Below are 26738 nucleotides of genomic sequence, written 5' to 3'. Positions count from 1 at the left end.
GTACCATGAGGATCTGTTTTGGGTCCACTGCTGTTTGTAATTTTTATAAATGACCTGGATGAAGGCATAGAAGGGTGTGTTATTAAATTTGCGGATGACACTAAGGTCGGTAGAGTTGTGGATAGTGATGAAGAATGTTGTAGGTTACAGAGAGACATAGATAAGCTGCAGAGCTGGGCTGACCCATGTCAAATAGAGTTCAATGTGGAAAAGTGTGAGGTGATTCACTTTGGAATGCAGAGTACTGGGCTAATGGTCAGATTCTTGGTAGTGTAGATGAGCAGAGAGATCTCATGTCCAGGTACATAGATCCCTGAAAGTTGACACCCAGGTTGATTGGGTTCTTAAGAAGGCATAAGGTGTGTTAGCTTTTATTGGGAGAGGGATTGAGACTCTGAGCCATGAGGTCATGCTGCAGCTGTACAAAACTCTGGTGTGGCCACATTTGGAGTATTGCGAACAGTTCTGCTCACTGCATTATAGGAAGGATTGGAAACTTTGGAAATGGTTCAGATGAGATTTACTCGGATGTTGCCTGGTATGGAGGGAAGGTCTTACAAGGAAAGGCTGAGGGACTTGAGCCTGTTTTCGTTAGAGAGAAGATGGTTGAGAGGTGATCTAACTGAGACATGTAGGAGGGTTAGATGGGTTGGACAGTGAGAATCATTTTCTTCGGATGGTGATGGCTGGCACGAGGGGACATAGCTTTAAATTGAGGGGTGGCATATATAGAACAGCTGTCAGAGGTAGTTTCTTTACTCCAAGTAGTAGGGGTGTAGAACGCACTGCCTGCAACAGTAATAGACTCACCAAATTTAAGGGCATTTAAATGGTCATTGGATAGGCATATGGGCGAGAGTGGAATAGTGCAGGTTAGATGTGCCTCAGATTGGTTCCAAAGGTTGGCGCAGCATTGAGGGCCGAAGGGCCTGTACTTCGCTATTATGTTCTATGTTCTAAAGGTCAATTTGCTGTTATATTTCCTTTATTGATTATTGTGTGTGTGTGCTAACTTTGTGTTCCTTGCAAGAGTATATCCAATTCCTCAGAACATTAATAATGACAAGCTTCTAATAATTACAAAGTAGTCTGTTGAGGTGGTATGTAGCTGGAGGTGTAATTTCTTTGGATGAGTACAGAAGGCCCCATCTGTATGGATGCACAAGATCCCATGGCATTATTTTAAGAAATGATGATTGATCATTATTTATCTCTTGGCCAGTACCAGCACAGTAAACTAACTGACCGTTGATGTCATGTGCTGTTTGTGACACACTGCCATTGGCTACCTGATGCTCTGAAGTATATCATACAATGTGGAAAGACGCCATTTGGCCTTTCGAGACTGCACCAGTCCTCTGAAGAGCATCCCTCTAGACCCAGTCCTCCCACCCTATTTCCCTGTTATTAAGCATTTACAGTGGCTAATCCACCTAACCTGCACACTACAAGGCAATTTCGCATGGTCAGTCCACCTAACCTGCACACTACAAGGCAATTTCGCATGGTCAGTCCACCTAACCTGCACACTACAAGGCAATTTCGCATGGTCAGTCCACCTAACCTGCACACTACAAGGCAATTTCGCATGGTCAGTCCACCTAACCTGCACATGTTTGGACTGCAGAAGGAAGCCAGAGCACCCAGAGGAAACCCACACAGAGTATGTGTGAATTCCACACAGACAGTCACCAAAGGCTGGAATCGAACCCCATTGTGAAGCAGCAGTATGGCCACTGAGCCACTGTGCTACCCTTTTCTCACCAATTTTGGAACTTTTTTTTCCATTATATTCGGCTGATAATTGACTCCGTCTGGTTGATGTCAAATGCTCCATATTTAAAGATTCTTGAGTGGATCCTGCTGCCAAAATGGTTACTAACTGTAACGATCTGAAATGCATTCATTTTGAATCTCTGCCGCTGATTTTTCTTATTTCTCTTTCTCATCTCCCATCAAGCAGCAATGGAACCTTTCATTTTCAGCAAATAGGAAAAGGCCATTCACCCCCTGAAGCTCGTTCTTCCATTCAGTGAGATCATGGCTGATCTGTGGCCTACCCCCATCTAACAATCTTTGGCCCATATCCCTTAACACTTCAACCTAACAAAAAAACCCGCCTAATTAAAATTTAAAATTAACAACTGCTCAGTGGTTAGAACTGCTGCCTCACAGCGCCAGGGACCTTGATTCGGTTCCCACCTTTGGTGACTGTGTGTGTGGAGTTTGCACATTCTCCCTGTGTCTGCATGGGTTTCCTCTGGGTGCTCCAGTTTCCTCCCACATTCCAAAATATATGCAGGTTTGGTGAATTGGCCATGCTAAATCTCCCCCTAGTGTAAGGTATGTTAGTCAGGGGTAAATATGGGGAATGGATATGGGTGGGTTGCTCTTCGGAGGGTCGATGTGAACTTGTTGGGCCAAAGGGCCTGTTTCCATACTGTAGGGAATCTAATCTAAACTAATCCACCATCAGCTGCTGTTTATGGAAGAAAATTCCAAACATCTATTACCCTTTATGTGCAGAAGTGTTTTTTCCTAAGACAGTCAGGCCCTAGTTTTTGGACTATGGTCCCCTCGTTCTAGAATCTACAGTTAGTGAAAATAGTTGATCTTTATCTAACCTGTCTTTTCTTGTTATTATCGTGAAGACTTTGATCACATCATCCCTGAACCTTAAATCCTGGAGGAAACAGGTCTGAGTTGTATAAACTTTCTCCATAAGTTAACCCCTGAAGTCCAGCTATCATTCTCGCCAAAATTATGTGCAGAGCCTCCCAGAATCCACATGGATTTTTTTTAAGACAACTATTTATTCTCTCCCACCTATTGCTTTACTTGGGTTGATTTTTATTTATAAGATTTGCACTATTGGAAATGCAGAGCTAATTTTGGGGCACTTGTCTGACTTTTACAAATGGAGAAATCAGTTTTCTGATTTAATGAGGTCCTGTTATTAATTATATGGCTGTTACTTTGCAAAGCAATATTTAAATGATGAGAGTAAAACAGAGTACCTACATCAGGAAGCTTATCTGCCCTGTTTGCTGTATCATTGGCTAACTCCTCCTGAGCTACTAATAACCAGCTGTTTGTGGAATTAGACGGATTCTTGGTAAGTCTGTATTTGTAGCTGTAGACTCGATTGTGAGAAGGGCTAGTTTTTATTTTTGACACCGTTCTATATGTACAATCATATATACTAAATTGGTTCAAAAAATATTCCACATTGCTATTTATATACCATGTAGAATTCTGTTGACTGGCTTTAGGGTTTTTTTTAACCTAACTTGCTGATGACTTCATTTATTTTGCAGCACGTCGATGGAAGCTTTTCTGTGAAGCCATTAAAGCAAAAGCAGATTGTAAGTAACCTGTAAACTTGATGATGTCGTAATAGTGATGAACAAGCTTATTGAACCAGAACTGAATTATTTACATGCAGGAGCCAGAGTTCTCCACAGCCCTTCAGAAAACTTGATGCTTGCTTTTTTGCTTTCCCCATCTAACTTCCCTCTTGCAGGACACCTTGTCAAGGATGCAGCAAGGAACAGGTTGTTGTCTCTGGATGCACAGTTGTCTGGCAGGATGGTGATGAGGCCTAGTACCTAATTTTGGCATGTGTTTATACCCATACAGGCCTGTAAGCAAGCTATATCAACTTTCTGTGGAATCTCAATGCAATATTTGATCCAGCGATCTTTCATGGAGTGATTAGAGCAGCATAGGAGTCTTTTTGGCCTCGGATCCACGGTAGTTCTTTGCAAGGACAATTTAGCTACTTATGCTGTTCCGTCATTGCCCAAAGTCCTGTAAATTCTACCCCTTTATGTATTTGACCAGTTCTCACATAGAACACATCTTTACTGATTACTTAATTTTAAAAACAGAGTTTTCCCCATTTTATATTTTGGACAGTCACCTTAAATCACTTTTCTGTCGTTCTTAATCCTTCCGTCAATGGTAAGAGTTTATCTTTATCCACACTCTCTCGACCCCTCATGATCATGAGCACTTCAACCAAATTCCCTCTCCACCTTTTGGCTAAGGATGCTAATCGCTGTGTCTCCAATCTAGCCACACAACTGAAGTCCCTCATCCCTAGAATCATTATCATTTTCTTCCCTCCCCTCCCCTGCACTCCTTTTTAAAATCTTTACATCCTTCCTAAAATGTATTGTTCAGAATTGGATATATTACTTCAGTTGAGTGAGTGCTTTATAATGAGTTGTCATAGCTTCCTTATGTTTGCATTCCATGTCTTTATTCATAAAGCGCGGGATCCTTCAAGCCTTTTTGCCCACTTTCTCAACCTGCCTTGCCAAGTTCAATGATTTATGTGCATATATCCTTTTGACCCAGATATTGGAAAAAGCCTTTATTTTATTTTGTGCAATGTACCTTTAAAGCCGCAGTGGACTAGGGAGTATTCTGAAAGATGGTTTAAAAGTTTCTGATTATAATATCATTAAATTCCAAGAAATGCTCATGTGACTTGAGGTTACCATAGAAATGAACACTTAAAATGCAGAAGGTACATACAAGACTGTTTATTTGTGCTACAACACAAGGGATACTTGCTGCAGTGGTATAGATACAATATTAAATTGTAGTGAATCAGTCTGTAACTTTAATATTTGCAACAAGACACATTCTAAATTAAATTTTGAGATGAAAATTAGAACCTGACATTCCAGAGTAAATGAAAACTGAATTGTATTAAATTTAACTCGTCCCAGAATGTTTTGTTAATTTGCCACTCTATATTATTAAAGTTCTTGGTAGAAGTGTGCACTAGAGTCATAGAGATGTACAGCATGGAAACAGACCCTTCGGTCCAACTTGTCCATGTTGACCAGATATCCCAACCCAATCTAGTCCCACCTGCCAACACCTGGCCCATATCCCTCCAAACTCTTCCTATTCATATACCCAAGGTCACTCCTCAGCCTCCGAAGCTCCAGGGAAACAGCCACAGCCTGTTCAGCCTCTCCCTATATCTCAAATCCTCCAACCCTGACAACATTCTTGTAAATCTTTTCTGAACCCTTTCAAGTTTCACAACCTCTTTCTGATAGGAAGGAGACCAGAATTGCACGCAATATTCCAACAGTGGTCTAACCAATGTCCTGTACAGCTGCAACATGACCTCCCAACTCCTGTACTCAATACTCTGACCAATAAAGGAAAGCATACCAAATGCCTTCTTCACTATCAGTCTCCCGTGGGGAACCTTGTCGAACGTCTTACTGAAGTCCATATAGATCGCATCTACCGCTCTGCCCTCATCAATCCTCTTTGTTACTGATAGTGGGAAAAAAAACCATCGTCCAATACAGGGTTTGAGACCATATCTTTAAACTGAGCAGCCCCATTAAATAGAACTGAGCAAGTTGGGAACTGTCTCCACAAAGCCTTTCTCAACTTGTTTCAGACATTTGCAACTTCGACATGTAATTACTTTTTCCATTTTGTATAACAGTGATGCATTACAAATGCAGCAATTTTATGCCCAGTGATAGGCTTGAAATCTGATGTGATGTTGTGCAGCCTGCCCATTCCCTTGATGCTCCTGCTGTAGCATGGAAAGATCTTAGGATCAATTGCTGGCAGTCAGTTCAGAATGGGAATTCGAAAATGCAAACCAGGTTCTCACCAAACTGTTTAATTTTTGCTAAGATCTGGTTTCTGAAGCAGGAACGTTGTGGGAAGCAGTGGGTCTCTGGGTCACCAGCTGTCGAGCCAGTACGAGTCTTTTGTTGTCTGTCTTCTGGAAGGTTGCCATATTTTGTTCCATTCATGTGCTTTATAGGCCAGTGACAGGCCTTACCCAAGAATCAAGATAAGACTTTTGACCACTAATTATCTACTTAAAGGCCTCAATTGAGAGTAGACGAGAAGGCTGTCGACATGAAACCAATCTTTGTAATGCGCTTGCTTATCCCGAAAACTAAGAATATTGCGATTCTTGGTTTCATGAGCATTCTACTGCTAGTTTGACCATGATTTCAATGCAGTCTCCCCTTTAATAAAATTGTTGAAGAACAATTCATATTCACCTGATCTGAATCCTGTCAGACAGCCTTCCAGATGTTAAAGTCTGCTTATTGCAATAAAAGATTTAATGTATGTTATCTTGGCCATTGGCTTGCTTTCTTTTGGTTTTATTGGGGTTATCTGTTCCTGTTGCATTAGTTTTTGTGTGTGTACACATATAGAGAGAGCCTATTTTCTTTCTTCCTATCAAATTATGTCATTTCACACTTCTCTGCATTAAATTTCATCTACCATGAGCCTGCCAAAATTGGTTTTTATCTACTCATTTCTCCTATATAGAAATCTAGATATTATGAAAATAAAATACAATTTTGGTTTAGGTTGGTGACTTCCGTAAAACGTTACTTTTTGTTTTGGTTCAAAGAATTTGAGCATAGTAAATCGGAACGGAGTTAACTTTGAACTAGTTTTGTCTGTTACAAGAAAATGTTGATTTAATAACACAATTAAAATATTTCTAATTGCTAGTCTATTTTAAAAGGATTGTGTGCAATGATGATAGTAATATGAAATATATGGAAATGGTGTGAAAAGCTGCACAGTTCAGATCGTCTGTGCTTCTGCCATCTTAAAAAAAAGTATAAAATGTTATAAGTAGATTCTAATTAAGGGAAGCAATGATGAATTCCGTCAGTAAATTTCCTTTTGAACAGTACCCAAAAAGGACACATTGTCAAAGCTGTCCATCTTGCACTCATCAGAACAATTTGCATGAGTACCTTTTTTCTAGAGGAACATCAACATTCATGCTGCTTGAGAAGAGAGTTGATTTGTTGGCAGTTGAACTCTGGTAAAGGCATTGCAATGAACAATGCATTTAAGTTTTAAACCAGATAGATTGACTTTGGTTAGTAAGTGTGAAGCCTAAGAGGTGTGTTAGGAAATGGTGGATACCTGTTTAGTTGAGTTGAAACACAGGCTCCTCCTGTGTTCAAAGACAAATTATTAATGTGTAATAATACATGTAGCTTCCAGTACGTGCATACACCACACTATGAGCTCAACTCACTGTCCTAAATTTATAGTCAGTGTAGAATCTCGCACATTGAAGGCCATCCAACAAATGTTGGCCAGTTGCAGGATCACATCTAATGTTCAACGTTGTTGTGAATTTTTCAAGTGTGGGATGATTGGGTACAGCCAGTACCTTGTTGCAAATAATCAAAGGGGTATGTTGTTTGATGCATTTGGGACGTGCAGCTTACATACCTGTCATCACATCAGTGTTAGAAATTCACATACCATATTACCCATTTGTGTGAAGAATCGAATATCTATTTGGCTTGATGGCAGTATCCTATTAGTGATGAACACTGACCTTTCCCCTTGAATTGGTATTCTTGTGAGTTTTCCTAATGATTGTAAAGCAGAAAGCTTTGACAGAATATGACTTCTTTTGGCAATATTCTTAAGATTTTCTATTCAGTTTAAATTTTTACTTGAATATCTGACTTGGGCTGTGGTCCTAATGACTAGATTCTATTTCAACAGTTAGAGCACTATTTCTTGTATCAATTCGGCTATGTTATTATGAGTCTTTGCCAGCATTGAGAGACATGTTGTGAAGGTAGACTGAGGCTTAAATTTCTAAACTTCTGTTGTCTTTTTTTTGTTGGATAACCATAGCGCTCACCCCTTCCTTAGGAGAGAATCGTACACTATGTTATAAAACTGCCACACCTTGGGTCCCAGATGCTTAATTTTTTAAAAGCTTTATGAGGCACTTTCTCTACTGCACAATATTCCCTCTGTTATGCTTCTGAAAAGCTGGCTTCTTCAGTGCATACTCTGTGGTTGGAAATCACAATGCTGTACTAAGCACTAATAAAAATGTATAACTACACAGGAAATTTCAAGTTATAGTCTACAGTGTTAGAGAGCTGGGTCTTATCAAACGTCACTGTGTTCTTTAGTGTGTTTTGAGAAGTGATGTTGTAAAATTGTTTAAATTCTAAACATGTTAAATGCTTAAATAGACTTGGAGATTTGCTTTTAACTTGCAGAATGCGCTAAACTATGCACATCTAGTTATATTTGTACTTGTAAATTGTAAGTAGGGTAACATACTTTGAACTTAATTCTTGTGAGTACTTTGAACTTAACTCTCGAATGTTGCATGGAGCTACATTCATCCAGGCAAGTGGGTAGCATCCTATCACATGTTTGACTTTGTGGATGGTGGACAGGCTTTGGTCCAAATGTGCTAACTGTTAGAATTTCCAGCGTCAGGGCATGCAATTGTAATAGTGGTAACTTTGTCTGGTCCATTGTGTTGCTGGTCAATCATAATCCTCAGCAAACTAATTTGAGGTATTTTGACAATTGTAATGGTAATTGTATGTCAAGGGAAGATGGTTAGATTCTCTTTTGTTAGAAATTGCAAATGACTATGCTTCCCATTGAAGCATATTTTTCATTATTCTGCCTAATTAAAAATCAAAATTAAGATCCATTATCAAAAAACCTGTCATCAGACGTTGAAACCCGATGCCTTGGCATAGCATAGGAAGCACTGTCATTGGAGAAACAAGAGAAGAGTAATGAAGAAGAATCTGGAACATGTAAATAAAGCAATGAAAATAAACTCTAAATTGTTTTCATCCTCAGACTGCTGGAATGCCCAGCGAAGCAGCAATTCCCTTTTGTGTGCTTGACCAAATTTTCAACTTTAACATTGACTCTTTCCTGCATATGCTTTTGCTTATTTAATATTACAGCAAAAAAGCTGCTGAGTGAGGAGTAATTTCATTACAATTTCATCAGCAAAGGCTACAAAAATAAATATCTAAAATGGAATGTTTAAAAAAGGAAGCAATTCATATGGTTCAATTCTGATGTTTACATTTTAAAGCATTTTCAGCAACCAGATGAAAAATGCAAACTATAAATAGGATTCTGGATAAAACAATTCGTTACCTCAGGCTTCAGTTCTTTGTAACTTGGATTTGTAGAGCAATGGAAATGGGTACGGATAAAAGATGGGAGAACACAACATTTTGTATGGGGGACTGCCCTTTGATTTATCTCCTCCTCTTGCCCCACGCCCCAAGCAGGATCACTCCAATGATGTAAGATTTATGTGGAACATACAGCCCAAGCTTCAAACCATGCAGCCTGATCATAGTTCAACTGGACCTTCACTTCATTTGCTCCATAACTTTTGGTACCAGTGTTCGACAATAATCTCAGATTTGAAAGCTCCATGTCTATTGCCTTTGAGGGCATTAGTTCCAGATTTTGACACCCTTTGTTCTAAAACATTCTTCCTGATTTCAGTCTTTCATGACCTTTAAAATTGTACGGATATGGGGGTGAGAGTAGGCAGTGGGAATAACTAGATTGCTGTTCAGAAAAATCTAGAGTGGACCTTGTGCTTACCATCTATTCTTCAGTATTCTAAAATTGTAAATATACCTTAATCTGGGTGTCGGCTTTTTAACTGGATAATAAGCACTGTTACGTATAAATTGAAGGCAAATTTTTCAGCATTAAGAAAGAATATGTATTTCTTGCATTGCTAACCCCTAGTTGGTTATTTATTGTATCGGACTTTGTCCTTAGAAAGGTGTTTTATATATCGTCGTAACCTTCGCACCAAAGTACAATGATGCTTTTCTGACACCGGTTATTTGATGATGAGAGTTTTTCTCCGTAAGAGAATTCAGAAACGAACCACTATGATCTGAGGTTTTCTCTTGCAACACTCCCAATTCTGGTCCTATGATATAAGTGAGAAATGAAAAAAAAAAGCATTCTTAATGGTGCTTTGTATTAGCTCGCTTGGTCTTGATTTTCAGTACGAGTACAGACCGTGAAAGCGGGGCCTCACGATCCTTCTGACCTTTTGGGTTTTAAGCAGGAGGTGTCAGAAAAGTTACCACAGGGATAACTGGCTTGTGGCGGCCAAGCATTCATAGCGACGTCGCTTTTTGATCCTTCGATGTCGGCTCTTCCTATCTTTGTATTAGTGGTCAATGTGGAATCGAGTAGAACTCCCAGAGGGGAAGCTTCCTTTGTGCAAGTTGAAATTCTCACAGTTTTGTCCTGTAAAAGCTGAAGCCTGGTGTTATTGTGCCATCTGCTGCCAAAACATGAAATTACTGATGATAATTCCAAAACAAAATGCTGTTCATCATGCCGTTTTTAGATTAGATTAGATTTCTTACAGTATGGAAACAGGCCCTTCGGCACAACAAGTCCACACCGACCCTCTGAAGAGTAACCCACCCAGACCCATTCCTCTGACTAATGCACCTAACACTACGGGCAATTTAGCACAGCCAATTCACCTCCCTGCACATCTCTGGATTGTGGGAGGAAACCGGAGCACCCGGAGGAAATCCACGCAGACACTGGGAGAATGTGCAAATTCCAGACAGTCACCCCAAGGTGGGGATTGAACACAGGTCCCTGGTGCTGTGAGGCAGCAGTGCTAACCACTGAGCCACTGTTTAAAAAAAAAACACTTATGCATGCCCACTAGGTTGCTTAAATGCAAAACACAAGATGGTTAGCTAGATGAAGTTATTAACATTAAAACCGGAAAAAGACATTGTTGTTTTTAATGAACAAAACATTGGTACAACCAAGAATGGGTAGCCAGCCAGTAAGGGTATGAGGCAGTTCTGAAGCCAAAGCAGGAGAAGCTTGCAAAGTGGATAAAGGTTTTAAGTCTGGTTATCAAAGTCGAAATGATAGTGAAAAGTCTTCAAAGTATTGAGTAGGAATGTGCTGATACTTGAAATGGTCTTGCGAGGTTGGAGTGAGAACGGAGCAGTGCATATTTTTGGACAGTACCAAAGATTTGGAGACAAAACTTTATTTTTTGGAAAAGTCGCCACCTAAAATTGCCTTCATTAGGTTGATGTCAAATTTTGTTTGTGATTATCAATCCTATGAAGCACACTTCTTTCATTTGTTCATCAGGTATGGGTATTGCTTGGTCGGGTAAGCATCTGTTGCCCATTCCTAGTTGAGAAAGTAGTGGTGAACTGCAACCTTCAACCATGTGCTGAAGGTAGACCCACAATGTTGGTAGGACAAGATTGCACAGATTTTGACCCAGCGACATTGAAGGGACTGCGATTATATATCCAAAGTCAGGATAGCGAGTAGCTTAGAGGGGAACTTGCAGGTGGTGGTGTTCCCATAGATCTGCTGTCTTTGTCCTTATAAATGGAAGTGATCATAGGTTTGGAGGGTGCTGTGTAAGGATCTTTGGTGAATTTCTGCAGGGCACCTTGAGGATAATATGCACTGTAGTGGATGTGGTGCCAATTAAGCTGGCTGCTTTGTCCTGGGTGGTGTCAAGCTGTTTGAGTGTAGTTGGACCTTCACCATCCAGCAAGTGGGGAGTGTTCTGTTATACTCCTGACTTGAGTCTTGTTGATGGTGGACAGGCTTTGGGGAGTCGGAAGGGGAGATTCTTTTTCCAGTTTTCCTAGCCTCTGACCTGCTCTTGTAGCCACTGTATTTAAATGACTAGTTCAGTTTCTGGTCAATGTTAACTCCCAGGATGATGATGATAGTGAGGGATGAAGCAATAGTAATGTTGTTCAAATGTCAAGGGACAAGAGTTAGATTCTCTCTTGTTCGTGCTGGCTGTAGCTTGGCATATATCTGGTAGGACTGTTGCTTACTACTTGCCAAACTTGATATTGTCTATGTCTTGCTGCATTTGACTATGGACTGTGGTTTGTATCTGAGGAATCAAAAGTCATGAGGAGTGCTGAACATTATTACGACACAGCAGTGAACACATCTGTTAGTTAAATTGAACACACAGAGAAGCTCATAATCTTTTCAAATATGAGTGACAGAGAACTCCCAAATTCCAATATTTAAAGAAAATAATATTAATTTATTCTTTAACTCAAAAAGTAAACATAAAACAACGACTATTAACAACTCTAAGCCCCCCTTTTTCTTAAACTTGAGTCCAACTCTACAACAACAAGTGTTCCAATAAAACACTTGCTAAAATTACATCGACTTAATTTCAAAACCATATGGCGACTGTCATCTTTATTTCTTCTGGCTGGTGATCTTCCTGGGTCATCGTTTTTCTTTTTCCTGTCAAGATGTTTCGTACGAAAAGGTACCTTTTGATAGAGAATGTTTCAATGTCTTGGGTCTCTCTCTTGATGGCAGTTGCTCTGTCTGATTTTCAAAATGACTGCCCTTTTTATATCCCCCAATGTTGGATCATCTTATTGGTTCGATGTTGGCAGTTCAGTAAATTCAAACTTGGTTGGGTTTTAGTATCATGGGGTGAAAGTGAGGACTGCAGATGCTGGAGCTCAGAGCTGAAAATGTGTTGCTGGAAAAGCGCAGCAGGTCAGGCAGCATCCAAGGAACAGGAGAATTGACGTTTCGGGCATAAGCCCTCCTTCATTCCTGAAGAAGGACTTATGCCCGAAACTTCGATTCTCCTGTTCCTTGGATGTTGCCTGACCTGCTGCGCTTTTCCAGCAACACATTTTCAGCTTTTAGTTTCATGGAGCCTATGCTGGTTAAATTTGAATTAGATTAGATTCCCTATAGTGTGGAAACAGGCCCTTCGGCCCAACAAGTCCACACCGACCCTCCAAAGAGCAATCCACCCAGACCCATTCCCCTACATTTACCCTTGACTAATGCACCTAACACTATGGGCAATTTAGCATGGCCAGTTCACCTAACCTGCACATCTTTGGACTGTGGAAGGAAACCGGAGCACCCAGAGGAAAGCCACGCAGACACTGGGAGAATGTGCAAACTCCACACAGACTGTCGCCCGAGGCAGGAATTGAACCCGGGTCCCTGGTGCTGTGAGGCAACAGTGCTAACCACTGAGCCACCGTGCCACCCACAAATTGTTGTGAAAACAGCAACCAACTCTGGTATCTGTTTCACAGCCAAATGTTGCATAGTTTCAATTTTCCAGTACACTCTGAGACTGTTCTTGAAAGTTCTCAATGCAGAACAGCATTCACTCGCTCTTAAAGATATGGTAGACGCCTTCAACTTCATAACAACATTATGTAATCATCAGTGAATGACCTTAAGATGGAAGGCAGGTCATTAAAGCTACTCCTGTGAATGCATGTTGTTGTAGTAGCTCCAAACATGTTTGGAGGTTTTTATGGACCAAAGCTGCATACTCTTGCTTGCAAGTGAAGGTGTTGTGTGGGGAAATAGTATTCACTATTAATACCCCTGGAGTTACCAGAACTGAATTGAGTAGCCAGATAAGAACTGTGTCCACAAGAACAGGTCAGAGGCTAGGACCCTTGTAACTTGGGAATATCTCCCCAAGATTGTCCTCCGTTAACAAGGCACAACATGATGGAATTCTCTGCCTTTGTCTCGTTGAATACAATTCCGACACCATGCAAGCAGCTTGGCGCAATCCAGAACAAAGCTATCTACTTTGGTTGCCAACCTATTGAACCTTTTCAGCATTCACTCCCTCCATCCATCGGGAGCAATTTGTCCCACCTACTAGCAGCAACTCACCAAAGTTCCTTTGGCAATGTCTTTTCAAACCCATGACTTCTATCACCTGGAAGGGCGAGGACAGCAGATGCATGGGAACAGCACCACCAGTCCTTACAGGTTCCCATCCAAGTTGGGTTGGGTGTTGTTGGGTCAAAATGCTGGAACTCTTTTATACCCAGCACTCCAAGGAGACAAATCACCATCACCTCCTCAAGGACTTCAAAAGCTAGCCTAGCCAACAATGTTTACATTATGTGAAAGAGGAAAAACAAGTGTCAAATGAACAGCCATTTGAAAGATGGAGGGGAAAAGACTAAGGTGTATTTAATATTGGGGTTCTGTCGTAAACGGTATAAGATAACTTTGGAATGCATAAGTTAGTGGCATTGAAGATAAGAACAAGGGTAGCTTTTTCATGGGCTGCGGTGGTGATGTGAAAGATGAAGAATAGTGCCTGTGAGAAATTTACCCCACATGGGAGATCTTTCATGCAGTTAAAGTTGGCAAAGCTTTGGTCCTGACGGCGATTTCATCAGATGGTGAAACTGGAAGAAAGGAATTCATTTCTTTGATAAGTGGGATAGAAAGAGAAGGAGTTAATGTAATCAATGGTCTTGTAATACGTCATTTACACTAGGTTCTGCTTAACATTTCTAATGATATGTTGACAGAAGCTGAGTTGAATTTATCATTGGAAGATAGCCCGATGGTGCCTTAATTTGTTGGCTTTAGGGAGAGGGAGATTGAAGGCTTTTGGACAGAGTTGCAGGGGAGTGCAGTAAATGTGTGCAGCAAATGTGTGTTTTAGGTAGTGACCGGCAATCACCTGGAATTTGCTGCCTGCAAGGTTGGTTGAAGTGGAGATGATCAGTGATTTCAAAAGGAAAATTGGATGTGCTCTTGAGGAAAATAAACATACGGGGCTGTGGAAATAGAAGGGGGATTGGCACTGATTGCTGTACAGTGAACTGGCATGCAAAAAGGCCGCCTGTAGTGTCGGAATTAATCTATGGCCCTACAACATTTTACATTTTGGTGACTCTGTCAGAAATCTATTAACAGGTCACTGGATATTTCATTCCAGCAAATCAGTGCATCCCTAATGTCATCCCATCAGTTGGCTTTCTGTTTGTGCCTCCTGTAGGTCGACCGAGTCAGCTATCTGCTCCAAGAAATATATGGCATTGAAAATAAGAATAACCAAGAAACAAAGGTACCTATTTTATAATGTTTTCAAGTTGACTTCAAAACCTGTAACTGTTCTGCAAACTTTACTGGAGTCAGTCTCGTTTTTCATATTAAAATATTACTGAACTAAATTTTATTTTGTGGCATTTTCTCTAGCATTTCAAATTCGAAATTCTATTATCAATAACCTAAACTGCATTCTACATTAGATTAGATTACAGTGTGGAAATAGGCCCTTTGGTGCAACAAGTCCACACCGACCCTCCAAAGAGCAACCCACCCAGACCCAATCCCCTACATTTACCCCTGACTAATGCACCTAACACTGCGGGCAATTTAGTATGGCCAATTCACCTGACCTGCACATCTTTGGACTGTGGGAGGAAACCGGAGCACTCGGAGGAAACCCACGCACACGGGAAGAATGTGTAAACTCCACACAGCAGTTGCCTGAGGTGGGAAATGAACCCGGGTCTCTGGCGCTGTGAGGCAGCAGTGCTAACCACTGTGCCACCGTGCTGCCCATGATGGGGCCAGTAGAATGACCTCTTAAAAACCCTGATGTTAGTGTTGATTAGTAAATAGGACCTAAGGTCAAATTAACTGATTATTTTGAACACTTGTTTCTCCTATCCATGTCCTGACAGAGCACACAGTGCTAATTGTAAAACCAAAAGATATGAGGTAGAGTTTCATTCTAACACACAACCCCAAATGAGCAACTGAAACATATAAAATAGCGGTAGGCTTGGGATTGAAATTCTGTTGGCTTCCCAACTTGCAACATTCCTCCCACTTCGCATTAAATCTTGGGTAGGAGTGGTTGAGAATAGGCTTCCTGCCCGAAGGGCAGTTGAGACCTTTAAGTATCTAAAGAAGGGCCTCACCCAATCATTCCTGGTATTCTATTTATTTTAAATCAACTACTGGTATTCTATCATCAATGGACAGGGGTCGTGTCTTTTGGGCAATCCACCAAATAAACAGTTGAGCTTACCTGCAGCCTTTTTGGCAAGGTTCACCTTGTTTGACGCAATGAGTGTCCCGCCTGTGTCAGGGGCTGCCCTTCACACCGATCCACAGTTGCCTTTTTCCCTCCCAGCTGCCTTATCCTCCTACAAACCCCCATCCACCTTCTCCTTCTGACATACGTGCACTCTCCCTCCGGCAAGCTACTTGAACTTCTGCTGGTTTTGGAGTGATTTGCATGTAGCTCTCTGAGGTGGCAGGGTTCCCCTGCAACATCTAGGAATCCTGGAACTGACTAGGCAGTGGCTGATTAATTTTGATTGCGATGGGGCAATGGGCACACCAAAGTTGTCACTACCCACCCAGCCATTGGGTAGGGTCATTGCCATGAGCAATGGGTCCAGCTCCTGGTCTCTGCCATCAGAATGTAACCCTCAAAAGGTAAGGGCCAGAAAATGGTTCTTCTGTGAAAACAAGTATTTACTTTGTTTTATTTGTAAAATCCCTTTCTTTACAGCCTTCCGATGATGAGAACAGTGACAACAGCAACGAGTGTGTTGTGTGCTTGTCTGATCTACGTGATACCTTAATCTTACCCTGTAGACATCTGTGCTTGTGCAGTACCTGTGCAGACACACTCCGGTATCAGGCAAATAACTGTCCGATCTGCAGATTGCGTAAGTATTGCAAATTGCTAGCAATGACTAAGCAAACATGTTGACAATTAATGCTTGTTTGTATGTTTTTTTGTACTAAATTATGACTTCTCACTCCATTCCCATGCTGTTATATCTTGGTGCCACCATCATCACCATACACCCTCATGTATTTTCAGTTCCTCCCATTTCTGATCTGCATGCAGTAGTTTCACATGATGATCTGAAAATTCAGTGTTAGTATCATTGTTAGCATGTGAAAACTAACTTCTAGTCCAACTTATCAATGATTTCCACCTCCTTAATATTTCCCAGTTCCACCCCTGCCTTAGCTCATCTGCTATTGGAAAACCCCTTTCATGTTTTTGTTATCTCTGGGCTTATCTATTCTAATGAGCTTGCGGTCATTACCCGAGGTAGTTTCCTCTATTATGTTGAAGTCATCCGAAAGTTTGTCTGTGTTGTTGCTTGTGACAAGTCACATTCACCGATCAGTCCTGAACTCGCTCCCCTCTGTTATGTCCTGGTAAAGTATTGATCTTAAAATTCTCATTTGGTATTTTCAAATTCTTTGGCCTTGCCCCTTCCTATCTCTGCGATGTTCTTCACCTGCATCATTCTCTGAGATGTGTGTGTGTCTAATTCCAGCATCTTGAGCAGCCACAATTTTCAGTGCACCACATTTACTGGCTGTACCTAGTCTCCAGTTCTGAAATACCTTCCCTGCACTTAAGCCTCTCCGCTTCATTGAGACATTCCTTAGAGACTACGTCAATGATCAACGATGTTGATCATTTACCCTAATGTTGCCTTGTGTAGCTCAGTGTCAAATTTTTGCTTTGAGGTTTCTGTGGGATGATTAATTACATTAAAAGTTCTGTATAAATATGCTGTAGAATGTTTAAGTTAGCAAACTGCATTTCAGCACCTGGACCAGATGTTTAGCTGATCCTATAAGTACTGACTGGTGCTTCGTTAACTAAATAGCAACTACTAACTTGACAAAGTGGGCAATTTCCCACCAGGAATTAAGGCAGTAAACATTCAACAGTTATTTGACTCTAGGCTGCATCATCGCGTAGCACAGCATTATCTGTATCCAGCATCCCCACACTCTTGTTTGTCAATCGGGGTTCCTGGATTGCAAGCAGATATAAAAATCTCATCTCTCTTTGAACTTCTGTGTTAGTGGCTACTGAAGTCCCTTTTCGCGGTTTCCCTGGCAGAGGCGGAACCTGCAATCTTCCTAATCGTGTAAAGGCAAAATGATGCAGATGCTGGAAATCTGAAACCGAGAATGCTGACAAAACTCTGTGTCTGGCAGCATCTGTAGAGAGAGGAAAACGATGTTAACATTTCAGTTTTGATGAAGAGTCATGCCATTCTCGAAATGCTAACTCTGTTTCTCTCCACTAATGCTGTCAGACTCATTGAGTTTCTCCAGCATTTTGTGTTTGTGACCTTCTTATCCGTTGTGCTTCAGTACCTTGTCTCGTAGTGCATTTAACATCAGTTACTTTCTATCCTTTGTATGTCTAGTCTTTAAAACTATTTGCCTATAACATTTATCTGCTTTAAATGTACAAAAGACAATCAGATGAACAGTACATTGAACATATCTCATGGGCGGCACGGTGGCTCAGTGGTTAGCACTGCTGCCTCTCAGCACCAGGGTCCCAGGTTCGATTCTCAGCCTTGCGTGACTGTCTGTGTGGAGTTTGCACATTCTCCCCGTGTCTGTGTGGGTTTCCTCCGGGTGCTCTGGTTTCCTCCCACAGGCCAAAGATGTGCAGGTCAGGTGAATTGCCCATAGTGCTCAGTGCATTAGTCAGAGGGAAATGGGTCTGGGTGGGTTACTCTTCGGAGGGTTGGTGTGGACTTGTTGGGCAGAAGGGCCCGTTTCTGCACTGTAGGGAATCTAATCTAATATCTGACTGAACGACTTCAGTAGGCAGTTTAACACTGAATTTCCTTATCTGTTAAATTTGTTGTTGAGCAGTTCTTCTTGATTGTGAACGGGATATTCATGAAAAGCTTTTTCCTTCCTAGCATTTCGAGCATTATTGCAGATCCGAGCTGTGAGGAAAAAGCCTGGGGCCTTGTCACCAGTTTCATTTAGTCCTGTCTTAGCACAGACTATGGACCATGATGATCACTCAGTAAGTCTGTCAGGTTGTTTACTTACTCATCTTCATTGCTACATTCCAATGAAAAGAATGTTTTCAAAACCATTGCATGCCTGTTCTTGATGAACATTTTGAAATCTCGTTTTTACAGATTTTAGCCTTTTAGCGCTCATATTTAATATTTTACTCTTGTGATACTTTCTTACCAAAATGTCATTGCCTTAGTATACTGCGACTTGTGCAATCAAACAAGCAAAAATAATTAATAAACTCAACTTTCGCTTTCCTTGCGTTGCACCTTGGGAGCATATTACTGTTACTGTTCAAATGATAGTAACAAACCACCACCTAAATTAAATATTAGTGATCAGTTAGTGTTGCTTTCGATGTGTTTTTTGTTTCAAATATGTCCAGAAGTTTTGATAACCCAAATGATAAATACAATGTACTAAATTCCACCTAAAATCTATGTTCCCAGATCCCACAAAACATCTATGTGACATTGGAGTAACGTCATTATAATAACACACCATTATTTTAGTACATAAACTAATACCAAGCAAGATCAGTCTGCACAGGGAGTCTGTACTATTTCAGTTAATTATAATTGGATTTTTTTCCAAGAAGATTATAGTGTGACTACAGTTAGTAATATTTTTATTTTAAAATTAATTCCTAATTTTCATATCCTGAATGTTTTTGACCCACTGTACATCAATGTAAGGTATCTACTGCTGGAAGAGTCTTTAGCTACCTCTCACTTTCTGAATTTCTCTTTGGTTCCTCAAGAAATCAACTTTATATCCTTATTTCATAAGTTTCCAAAATTATCATTTTTCCTCCATTAGTAAAATTAGACCTTGCATGCTGAGAAGCCGCTAGTTAATGTGATCTGAAATCATCTTTGTGCATTATAAAATCAAATAAAACACTTCAAATCTTCTATTGATTTAACCGATGGGTACCAGCTTTGATGCTTCATCAGTAAAATTACTTGTATTGGATATCTACATTGCTCCTTGAATGTATAAGAATAAAAGGTTAAAGTAAATTTTAGACCAATCTTTTTTTCAGTTTCAGTAGATAAAACGTTTGGACTTGTTGCTTGGCACATAAATACAGTAAAGAAAATTAGATAATTTATTGCTTCACTCCACATGTTTTTGTTTGCCTCCACTTCCTAACTTTTTATTTCCAAAGTCTTTGAAGACTTTCAAAAATTCTTTGTTAACCCATTTCCTTTCAATCTTTAGACATCAGAACATATTCCTCCTGGATTTGAGCCAGTTTCCTTACTGGAAGCTTTAAATGGACTTCGTTCAATTTCTCCGTCTGTCCCTTCTGCTCCCCTTTATGAAGAAATCAGCTATTCTGGAATTGGGGATGGCTTGTGTACATCAGTCAGGCAGCTGTCAGCAAAGGACAAGATGATAGATAATTGTCCCCAAAAGCCCAAACTGAGCAAATCTTCAGAAAGGTAAATGTCTATAAATGTTCTCGTGAGTTCAGTCTTGTTTACCATTTACCAAATTCTAAATCTAACAGTTTGAATAAATGTTACTGATTTGTGTGACTTAAGCACATTTATTTTAGCTTTGTGATGCAATGTTCATTTAGGAACATTCAATAAAGAGGCTATCAGTGACATAAATATCTTTGTGGTTTGCTAAAATTACTTCAAATAAAATTGTCAGTCATTTTTTCAGTTAAGTGAGAGTTGGCTTTAAAACTGCTTAAAATTATTGTTGAGTTTTTAAATTAAAAATCTTGCCCAATATTTTGAATTCATGGCTGCACCACTGGCAGTGGCAACTGCAATCATTGACCGGATTGCATCCAATTTGGTTATGATGCTGTCAGTCAGCACAATAAATTAAACAGGACTAGGAAGAAGAGAATACTGGGAAGGAGGGAATCTTTGGTGATTCAGGGAAAGAGTGAATACAGTATTATTCCTCACAGAGTAGGATTACATCCGGATGCCTGGCTCGATATCTAGATTACGGAATCCAAACGGTAATAAGCTACCTCTGTTAAATTGCAAACCAGGATCAATTCTAAAATAGGCTCCCTGAAATTCAAAACATCAACTTTGTTTTTGTCTCGACCATTTCTGCATTTCTCCAGCATTTTTGTTTTTATTTCAAACCATGATCAAGATGCCTCAGTGTTATGTTTTTTGTCTGTTCCAATTTGCATATAAGGGAAGAAAGTCCAAGCAGTAATCTACATTATGTACCAAAAGGTCATGAACATGACCAGAAACTTTTGTGCAAAATGGCTCTGCACTGATGACATTGACCTGATAGAATACCACAACCAGATCTTAGGAGCCTGCTCCTAAGTTTTATGTTCCTATGTCTAATTTCAATCTTGGTTATGTTTGATAATGAAGGAGTCTAATTATAAAATTGTATTAATTTAAAATTCAGCAGTCTGCGCTCTCCATCTTCTCCAATACAAGAAGAGGATGAAGAAAAGCTTTCAGAAGATTCTGATGTTCTGTTACAAAAGAACGGAGCACAACAGCCCAATGAAATTAGCTCACAAGAAGTAAGTTAGAATTATTGAAACTATCGTGAAAGACTTTTTTTTTATACAAAATGGCTTAGAGAAGTTATTTATTCAAGGAAATTTCTTAATATAATTCCTTATGATTAAAAGAATAATTAGGGTTTCAACACCAAATTTGCAAGTATTAATGAAGGTATCTGTGTGATAAAACTGAGCTTATAGGTTGCAATCATGTCACAAGACAGCTGATTTGAGGCTGCAGTTTTTGTTTGCAAAGAGGAAGGACTATTGTATCTGTGCTGGATTTGAACTTGATTTGTTTGCTAATTTTTTTTAAGTATAAAAAGTGCAAAAAGCATGAGAGTGAACCTCCATTGAAAGAGAAGATCAGTTGATTCGTTAAACCTTGAGCTTTTAAAAAGGCTGGGTGTAATATGTAACTTGGTCATGACAGGTTTCCGGATTTCTAAACTAAAGTAATTTAGTGGGACAAGTGAGTGAAACTTCAGATTTTATGGTAGTGGAAAGTCTGAAAATAATCACGTTAGACTTAATCAAGTAAAATGAATGCAAGAAGACAGAATAGAGAGAAGGGGGGCATTTTCAGTATGGAAATCTGTTCTGACTGGGACCAGTGATAGAGCCACAATTATTTACAATATACATTGTTGACTTTGAGGAAAGTGAGTGTGCTGTGGCCAGGTTTGTGGGTGACCCAGACACAGGTGGGAAGGAATGTAGTGAGGATGACTCCGATTCAGTAGAAAGATGTAGACAGGTTAAGTAAGTGTGGAGAAATGTGAGATTATGCACTTTGGCAGGAAAAATAGTGAAGCTGAATATTATTTATGTAGAGCAAGACTTTAGAAAGCTAAAGAACTACAGGATTTGAGAGTCCTCATCCATGAATCCCAAAAACCAAGCATTTAAGTTCAGTGAGTAATGAGGGAGCCTCTCTTTCAAAGGGAATGGAGTATAAACATGAGATGACTATATGGGGCATTTGTCAGGCCACAGCTGGAATACTGAGAACAGGCTTTGGCTCCTTATCTAGGGAAATATGTATTGAAATTGGAGGCAGTCCAAAGAAGGTTCACTAGACTGATACCTGGCTGGGAGGATTGTCTTATGAGGAGATATTGAGTAGATTGTGCCTGTACTTGCTGAAAGATAGAAGAAAAAGAGGTAACCTAATTCAAATTTATAAGATGGTTGGAAAACTTGTCAGGATAAATATGGAAAGCACATTTCCCCTTGTGGGTGAGTCCATAACCAGAAGAAATAACTTCTGAGTCTCACATTTATGGCACAGGAGGAGAATTTCTTCTCAGTGTTTTGAATCTGTGGGAGTTTTTACTGCAAAGTGCTGTTGAGGAGTAGTTATTAAGTATACTCCAGTCTGCAATAGACAGAATTCTAATCAGTTGGGGAATCGAGGGTTCAGGGGAAAAGTAGAGTTGAGGATTATCAGATCGTCCATGGTCTTATTAATGGTGGAACAGGCTTAATGGCCTCCTTCTGCACTGATGGTGTTGTGGAAGAATTACTTGATGTTCTATAAATAATTACCAGGAGACGCAGAAAATCCTTCACAAAATTAAACTTTAATCTTGCAAAATCAAAGCTGTGGGAGCCAGCAAAATGTCTTCCCTGACTCCCTCCAAACTCTTTGTTCTTCTCCAGTTTATCTCCTCCTGCGCTTATTGGATAGCATTAACATAGCCAATCATGCTGGCTTGCTTTGTCTTTCTAAACTAATCATCGTCTGTCACATTGGTTCCCTCCATCATAATTAATGTATCACATTACAACACCATCATCTATAGCATTAGTTCATCTCCCAGTGATTTAACTAGCCTATCACAATGCATTACCATTATCTGTTACTGGAGCCCTGTAACATGATCTCTGGCATACATTGCAACACTAAGTTAACTGCATAACTGCCAGAGTAACTTCTATAATGTCTTATGATTTGAAGCTTATGTTTAAAGTAAAAATATATTTCCTACAGAGGATTGCCAAGATTCTGTAATTTGCTTCTTTACCAGTGTTGTCATGAGATTGGAAAGTTTTGGGAATGAATTCAGTCAATTCTGCTCAAGTGTTGACTGACTCTACACAACCAACATGGGTTTCTGTTTTTCAGAGTAGTACAATTGCAGAAACCCCAGAAATCGAAGCACAAGATCAAGGTGAGATATTTAATCATAAAATGATACAATGACAGTACAGCATGTACTGAGACAGTTCGTTTTAATAAGATATCGCTTAGCGTACAAGTCAAAAGTATTTGCAAACTTTTCCACTTCAACTAATTTTGCAGTTCTTTTTCAAACTTTTTTATTACTCCAGCTTCTTTTTCAGACAGAGTGCTTCATGCTATTGTAACTCTGAACATTAAAAAGAAAATCTCAGATTGTCCCTTTTTGTTGCTAATTAACTCTTAGGTAATTAAATAAGAGCAAGGGAGTCTTGGAATGCCTTCCCTGAGGGGGCTTCACAACTTTCCTTCATAATGGAGTCACAATGAAACAGGCTTGTGAAGTACTGTTTTAGGGTGTTCCCTAACTGTTTATTTTCTTCCAGTCGATAGAACATACTCTGAGGAAATAGTACAAGATAGCAACAATGAGCACAAAAGACATATTGAGGAAGATGGGGAAACTCCTCTCGAGATGACCCTGCCAGGTACTTGCCCTTAATTTTGCTTTCTATAAATTTCTTTCTTATGTCTTTGCAATTCAATATATTGATTAATGTGCTGGGATTGAATGAATAGTCTGCACACATGTCTCTTTATCAAACATGAAATATATTCACAGCTTGAGTGAGCACCTTTTGGTCATTTATTTGGTAAGTAGCAATATTTTAATACGTATCTTACATAAAACAATTGTTGCATTTTGTTCATGAGAGATGATGGAAAAGCTCCCATGAAAATGCAAGTCTTGTCCTTCTCTTTCTCTCTATCCCTCGCCTTTCCCTTTTTAACCTTCTTTCTCCCCCTCGCTTCCTACTCCCACAATCTCCTGACCTCAAATTGAAAGTCATCCAGTGAACCGCGCAGTTAAATAGTCCCATTATTGATTCCTGAACCATGCCAAGATCACTGCAGTTGGTCATAGTGTCCTTGGGTTAAAGGGGGGAAAATCAACCAGTTCTCTGACTCCTGACCACTCTCCAGAAAGCCACATAGAGTTAGTATTGTGGGCTTGACTATGGTACTTCTCCTCCCAGGTTTGAATTGTCTACTAACCATTGGCTGATTTGAGGTATGGGGAGGTGCATGATAACTGGGACCAGTTGCACTATAGACTTGGAAAAACATCAGTTCGATCCAGAAGATATAAATAGTTGGGTAATTATCGAGAAAGTGTGGCCTCAACTTCCTAACCTACCAGTGATCAGAAATCAAAAGTCGTTGGTATGAAATATTTCAAAACTATTAACCTCCTGTAGTCATAATCCTGCTTAGTAAAATCCTGCTTTAATAACACCCAACAACTATAAAGGTTAAATGTTTGTATACATGCTTGAATAATTTCAGTTTAAAAGGCTATTATAGAATGTTCTTTGCTATCTAAAATGCAATCTTTCTGGCTTCCACAAATGCTGCCATGCTGGGTGTTGGATGGTTTATGCGTTGTCACAAGTCTTTGATTGTTTAGTTCCCATTTTATTGTTTATTGGTTTAAACACAGATTCAGAAAATTGTGATTACGCAGTTGTTGGACATGAAATATCCTACCAGGAACAATGCTGGAAACAGCATTCAATAAGGCTTTTCAAAGTGGAGTGGGTAAATATTTGACAAAGAAAAATATAGAACACTTTTAGTAAAGGTTACCGAAATGGAACCCAAATGAATTAACGTTTTGAGAGTTGGCGTTGGCACAATTGGTCTGTTTCAGTGCTGAAACCCTTCAATTCCACACCTTTAAGTTTCTCTCTCCTGAACATGAATCCAGATGACTTTAAAAAGCTTTAAGGGCTCTGCCATAATCGTTGGTTTGTGAGAGAAATTCCACATTTTAAGTATCCTGAGAAAATTTATACCTTTTTAATTAATATTGTGATCGTTTTAATTTGTGTTCCTATATATGTTATAAACTGACCAATAGAAACAATATTTTAAGTTTTCTTTATACCTGCAACTTCTCAGTACAATCACAATTCTAATTCCTTACACTTGATGTCATAATTGCACATTTTTCTATTGTTTTCATAACCCTGCATAATGGAATGCTCAAACCTACATGCAAAAGTTTAATTGTAAGCCACCTAATTGATGTCTTTGATTGATATCATTAGATTGATATCATTAGATCCTGAAGACCTATCTTTGAGTCACTTCTTTAATACAATTTATCTGTGTAATAGCCATGTGAGAAAGATTCATTCAAGTGCTTCTACAGCCCCTATCCACTTCATTTATGAAAATTATGGCATTGCACCTGATTACTATCTCTGCCACTTCATCAATTTTCTTCTCTTAGGCCTTAATTCAGTGTCCTCACTATCCTCTTAATGCTAATTTACCTAAATATCTTTTTGCTTCCTTCACCCCATTGTCTAGCCATTTTTTACCTGCTATTTTCTCCAACATCTTTACTTTTTTTTAATCTTTATTTGATCTGTGATGTGGGAATGTTTTTGATTCCGACTTAGATTAGATTACTTTACAGTGTGGAAACAGGCCCTTCGGCCCAACAAGTCCACACCGACCCGCCGAAGCGTAACCCACCCATACCCCTACATTTACCCCTTACCCAACGCTACGGGCAATTTAGCATGGCCAATTCACCTGATCTGCACATCTTTGGACTGTGGGAGGAAACCGGAGCACCCGGAGGAAACCCACGCAGACACGGGGAGAACGTGCAAACTCCACACAGTCAGTCGCCTGAGGCGGGAATTGAACCCGGATCTCTGGCGCTGCGAGGCAGCAGTGCTAACCACTGTGCCACCGTGCCGCCCACAAATCTAATCTATGACTTGGCCCATTTTTCTCACATGTACAATCACGAAGCACTAATTTCTTCCTAATACGCAGTTTTTATTGCTTTCTAGTTCCTATATTTCTCACTGCTTATCTGAGGTTCTTTGTGTTAATATTTCTTTCTATTTAATCCGAGGAAGGCCCTATACATTTTGTTCCACTTGAATGTAAAACTGTTGAGCAGTTAATTGAAAGTAAATTGAAAATCTCAAATCACTTCCTGCCTGCATCTACTTTATTGTTGCTAATTGTCCATCATGATCCTTGTTTCACAGAATATGCAGGAAAGACCAATTAAACCAGCCAGTCTATGTTTGCATTTATACTCCACACTGATCACTTGGAATCCTTTCTCATCCAACTTTATCAGTGTCCCACTTTCCCTCATGCCTAACTTCCTCTAAAGTATTATTTTCTTTCAGTTACTTAATATGGCATACCCACCACTCTCTGGTAAAGAACCTTGTTTTGAATTCCTTACTGTATTTTTTGGCTTTTGTGTTCAGCAGGCCTCTAGTTTTGTTCTTCCCCATATTTTTACCAAAATGTTTCATAAGGTCATTTACTAGACCACCTCTTAGGTCTTTCCTTCAAAATGAATAAGATCTGAGCTGTTCATATTTTCCCCGATAGGTGCAATCTCTCATTTTTGGTGTCACCTTTGTGAGTTTTTTTGTATCCCCTGCAGTTCCTCTTATTCTTAAGATTTGGTGATCAGAACTGTCTACACTACTCCCAAGCATGGCC

At 39.8% G+C, this 26738-nt stretch overlaps 1 protein-coding gene across 3 annotated transcripts in view; it reads left to right on the top strand.

The window, feature by feature from the left end:
• LOC122560491 (E3 ubiquitin-protein ligase MGRN1-like) overlaps positions 1–26738 on the top strand; it is a 168062-nt gene that overhangs the window by 129092 nt on the left and 12232 nt on the right. For 2 of the 3 annotated variants that reach the window (XM_043711141.2, XM_043711142.2), the window contains exons 8-15: positions 3318–3365; positions 14681–14749; positions 16211–16370; positions 18399–18508; positions 19729–19952; positions 20908–21028; positions 23139–23184; positions 23579–23680. In XM_043711141.2, coding sequence (XP_043567076.1) covers positions 3318–3365; positions 14681–14749; positions 16211–16370; positions 18399–18508; positions 19729–19952; positions 20908–21028; positions 23139–23184; positions 23579–23680 — 880 coding nt within the window. The remainder of the gene's footprint in view (positions 1–3317; positions 3366–14680; positions 14750–16210; positions 16371–18398; positions 18509–19728; positions 19953–20907; positions 21029–23138; positions 23185–23578; positions 23681–26738) is intronic. The other variant, XM_087998015.1, reaches the window with a different exon arrangement.

Source organism: Chiloscyllium plagiosum, unplaced genomic scaffold (genome assembly GCF_037043375.1).
Source record: "Chiloscyllium plagiosum isolate Xiang-an unplaced genomic scaffold, Cpla_swu_hap1 HiC_scaffold_20, whole genome shotgun sequence".
NCBI lineage: Eukaryota > Metazoa > Chordata > Chondrichthyes > Orectolobiformes > Hemiscylliidae > Chiloscyllium > Chiloscyllium plagiosum.
Note: the sequence above shows the minus strand (reverse complement) of the source record. Positions and strands in the feature narration are given on the sequence as shown.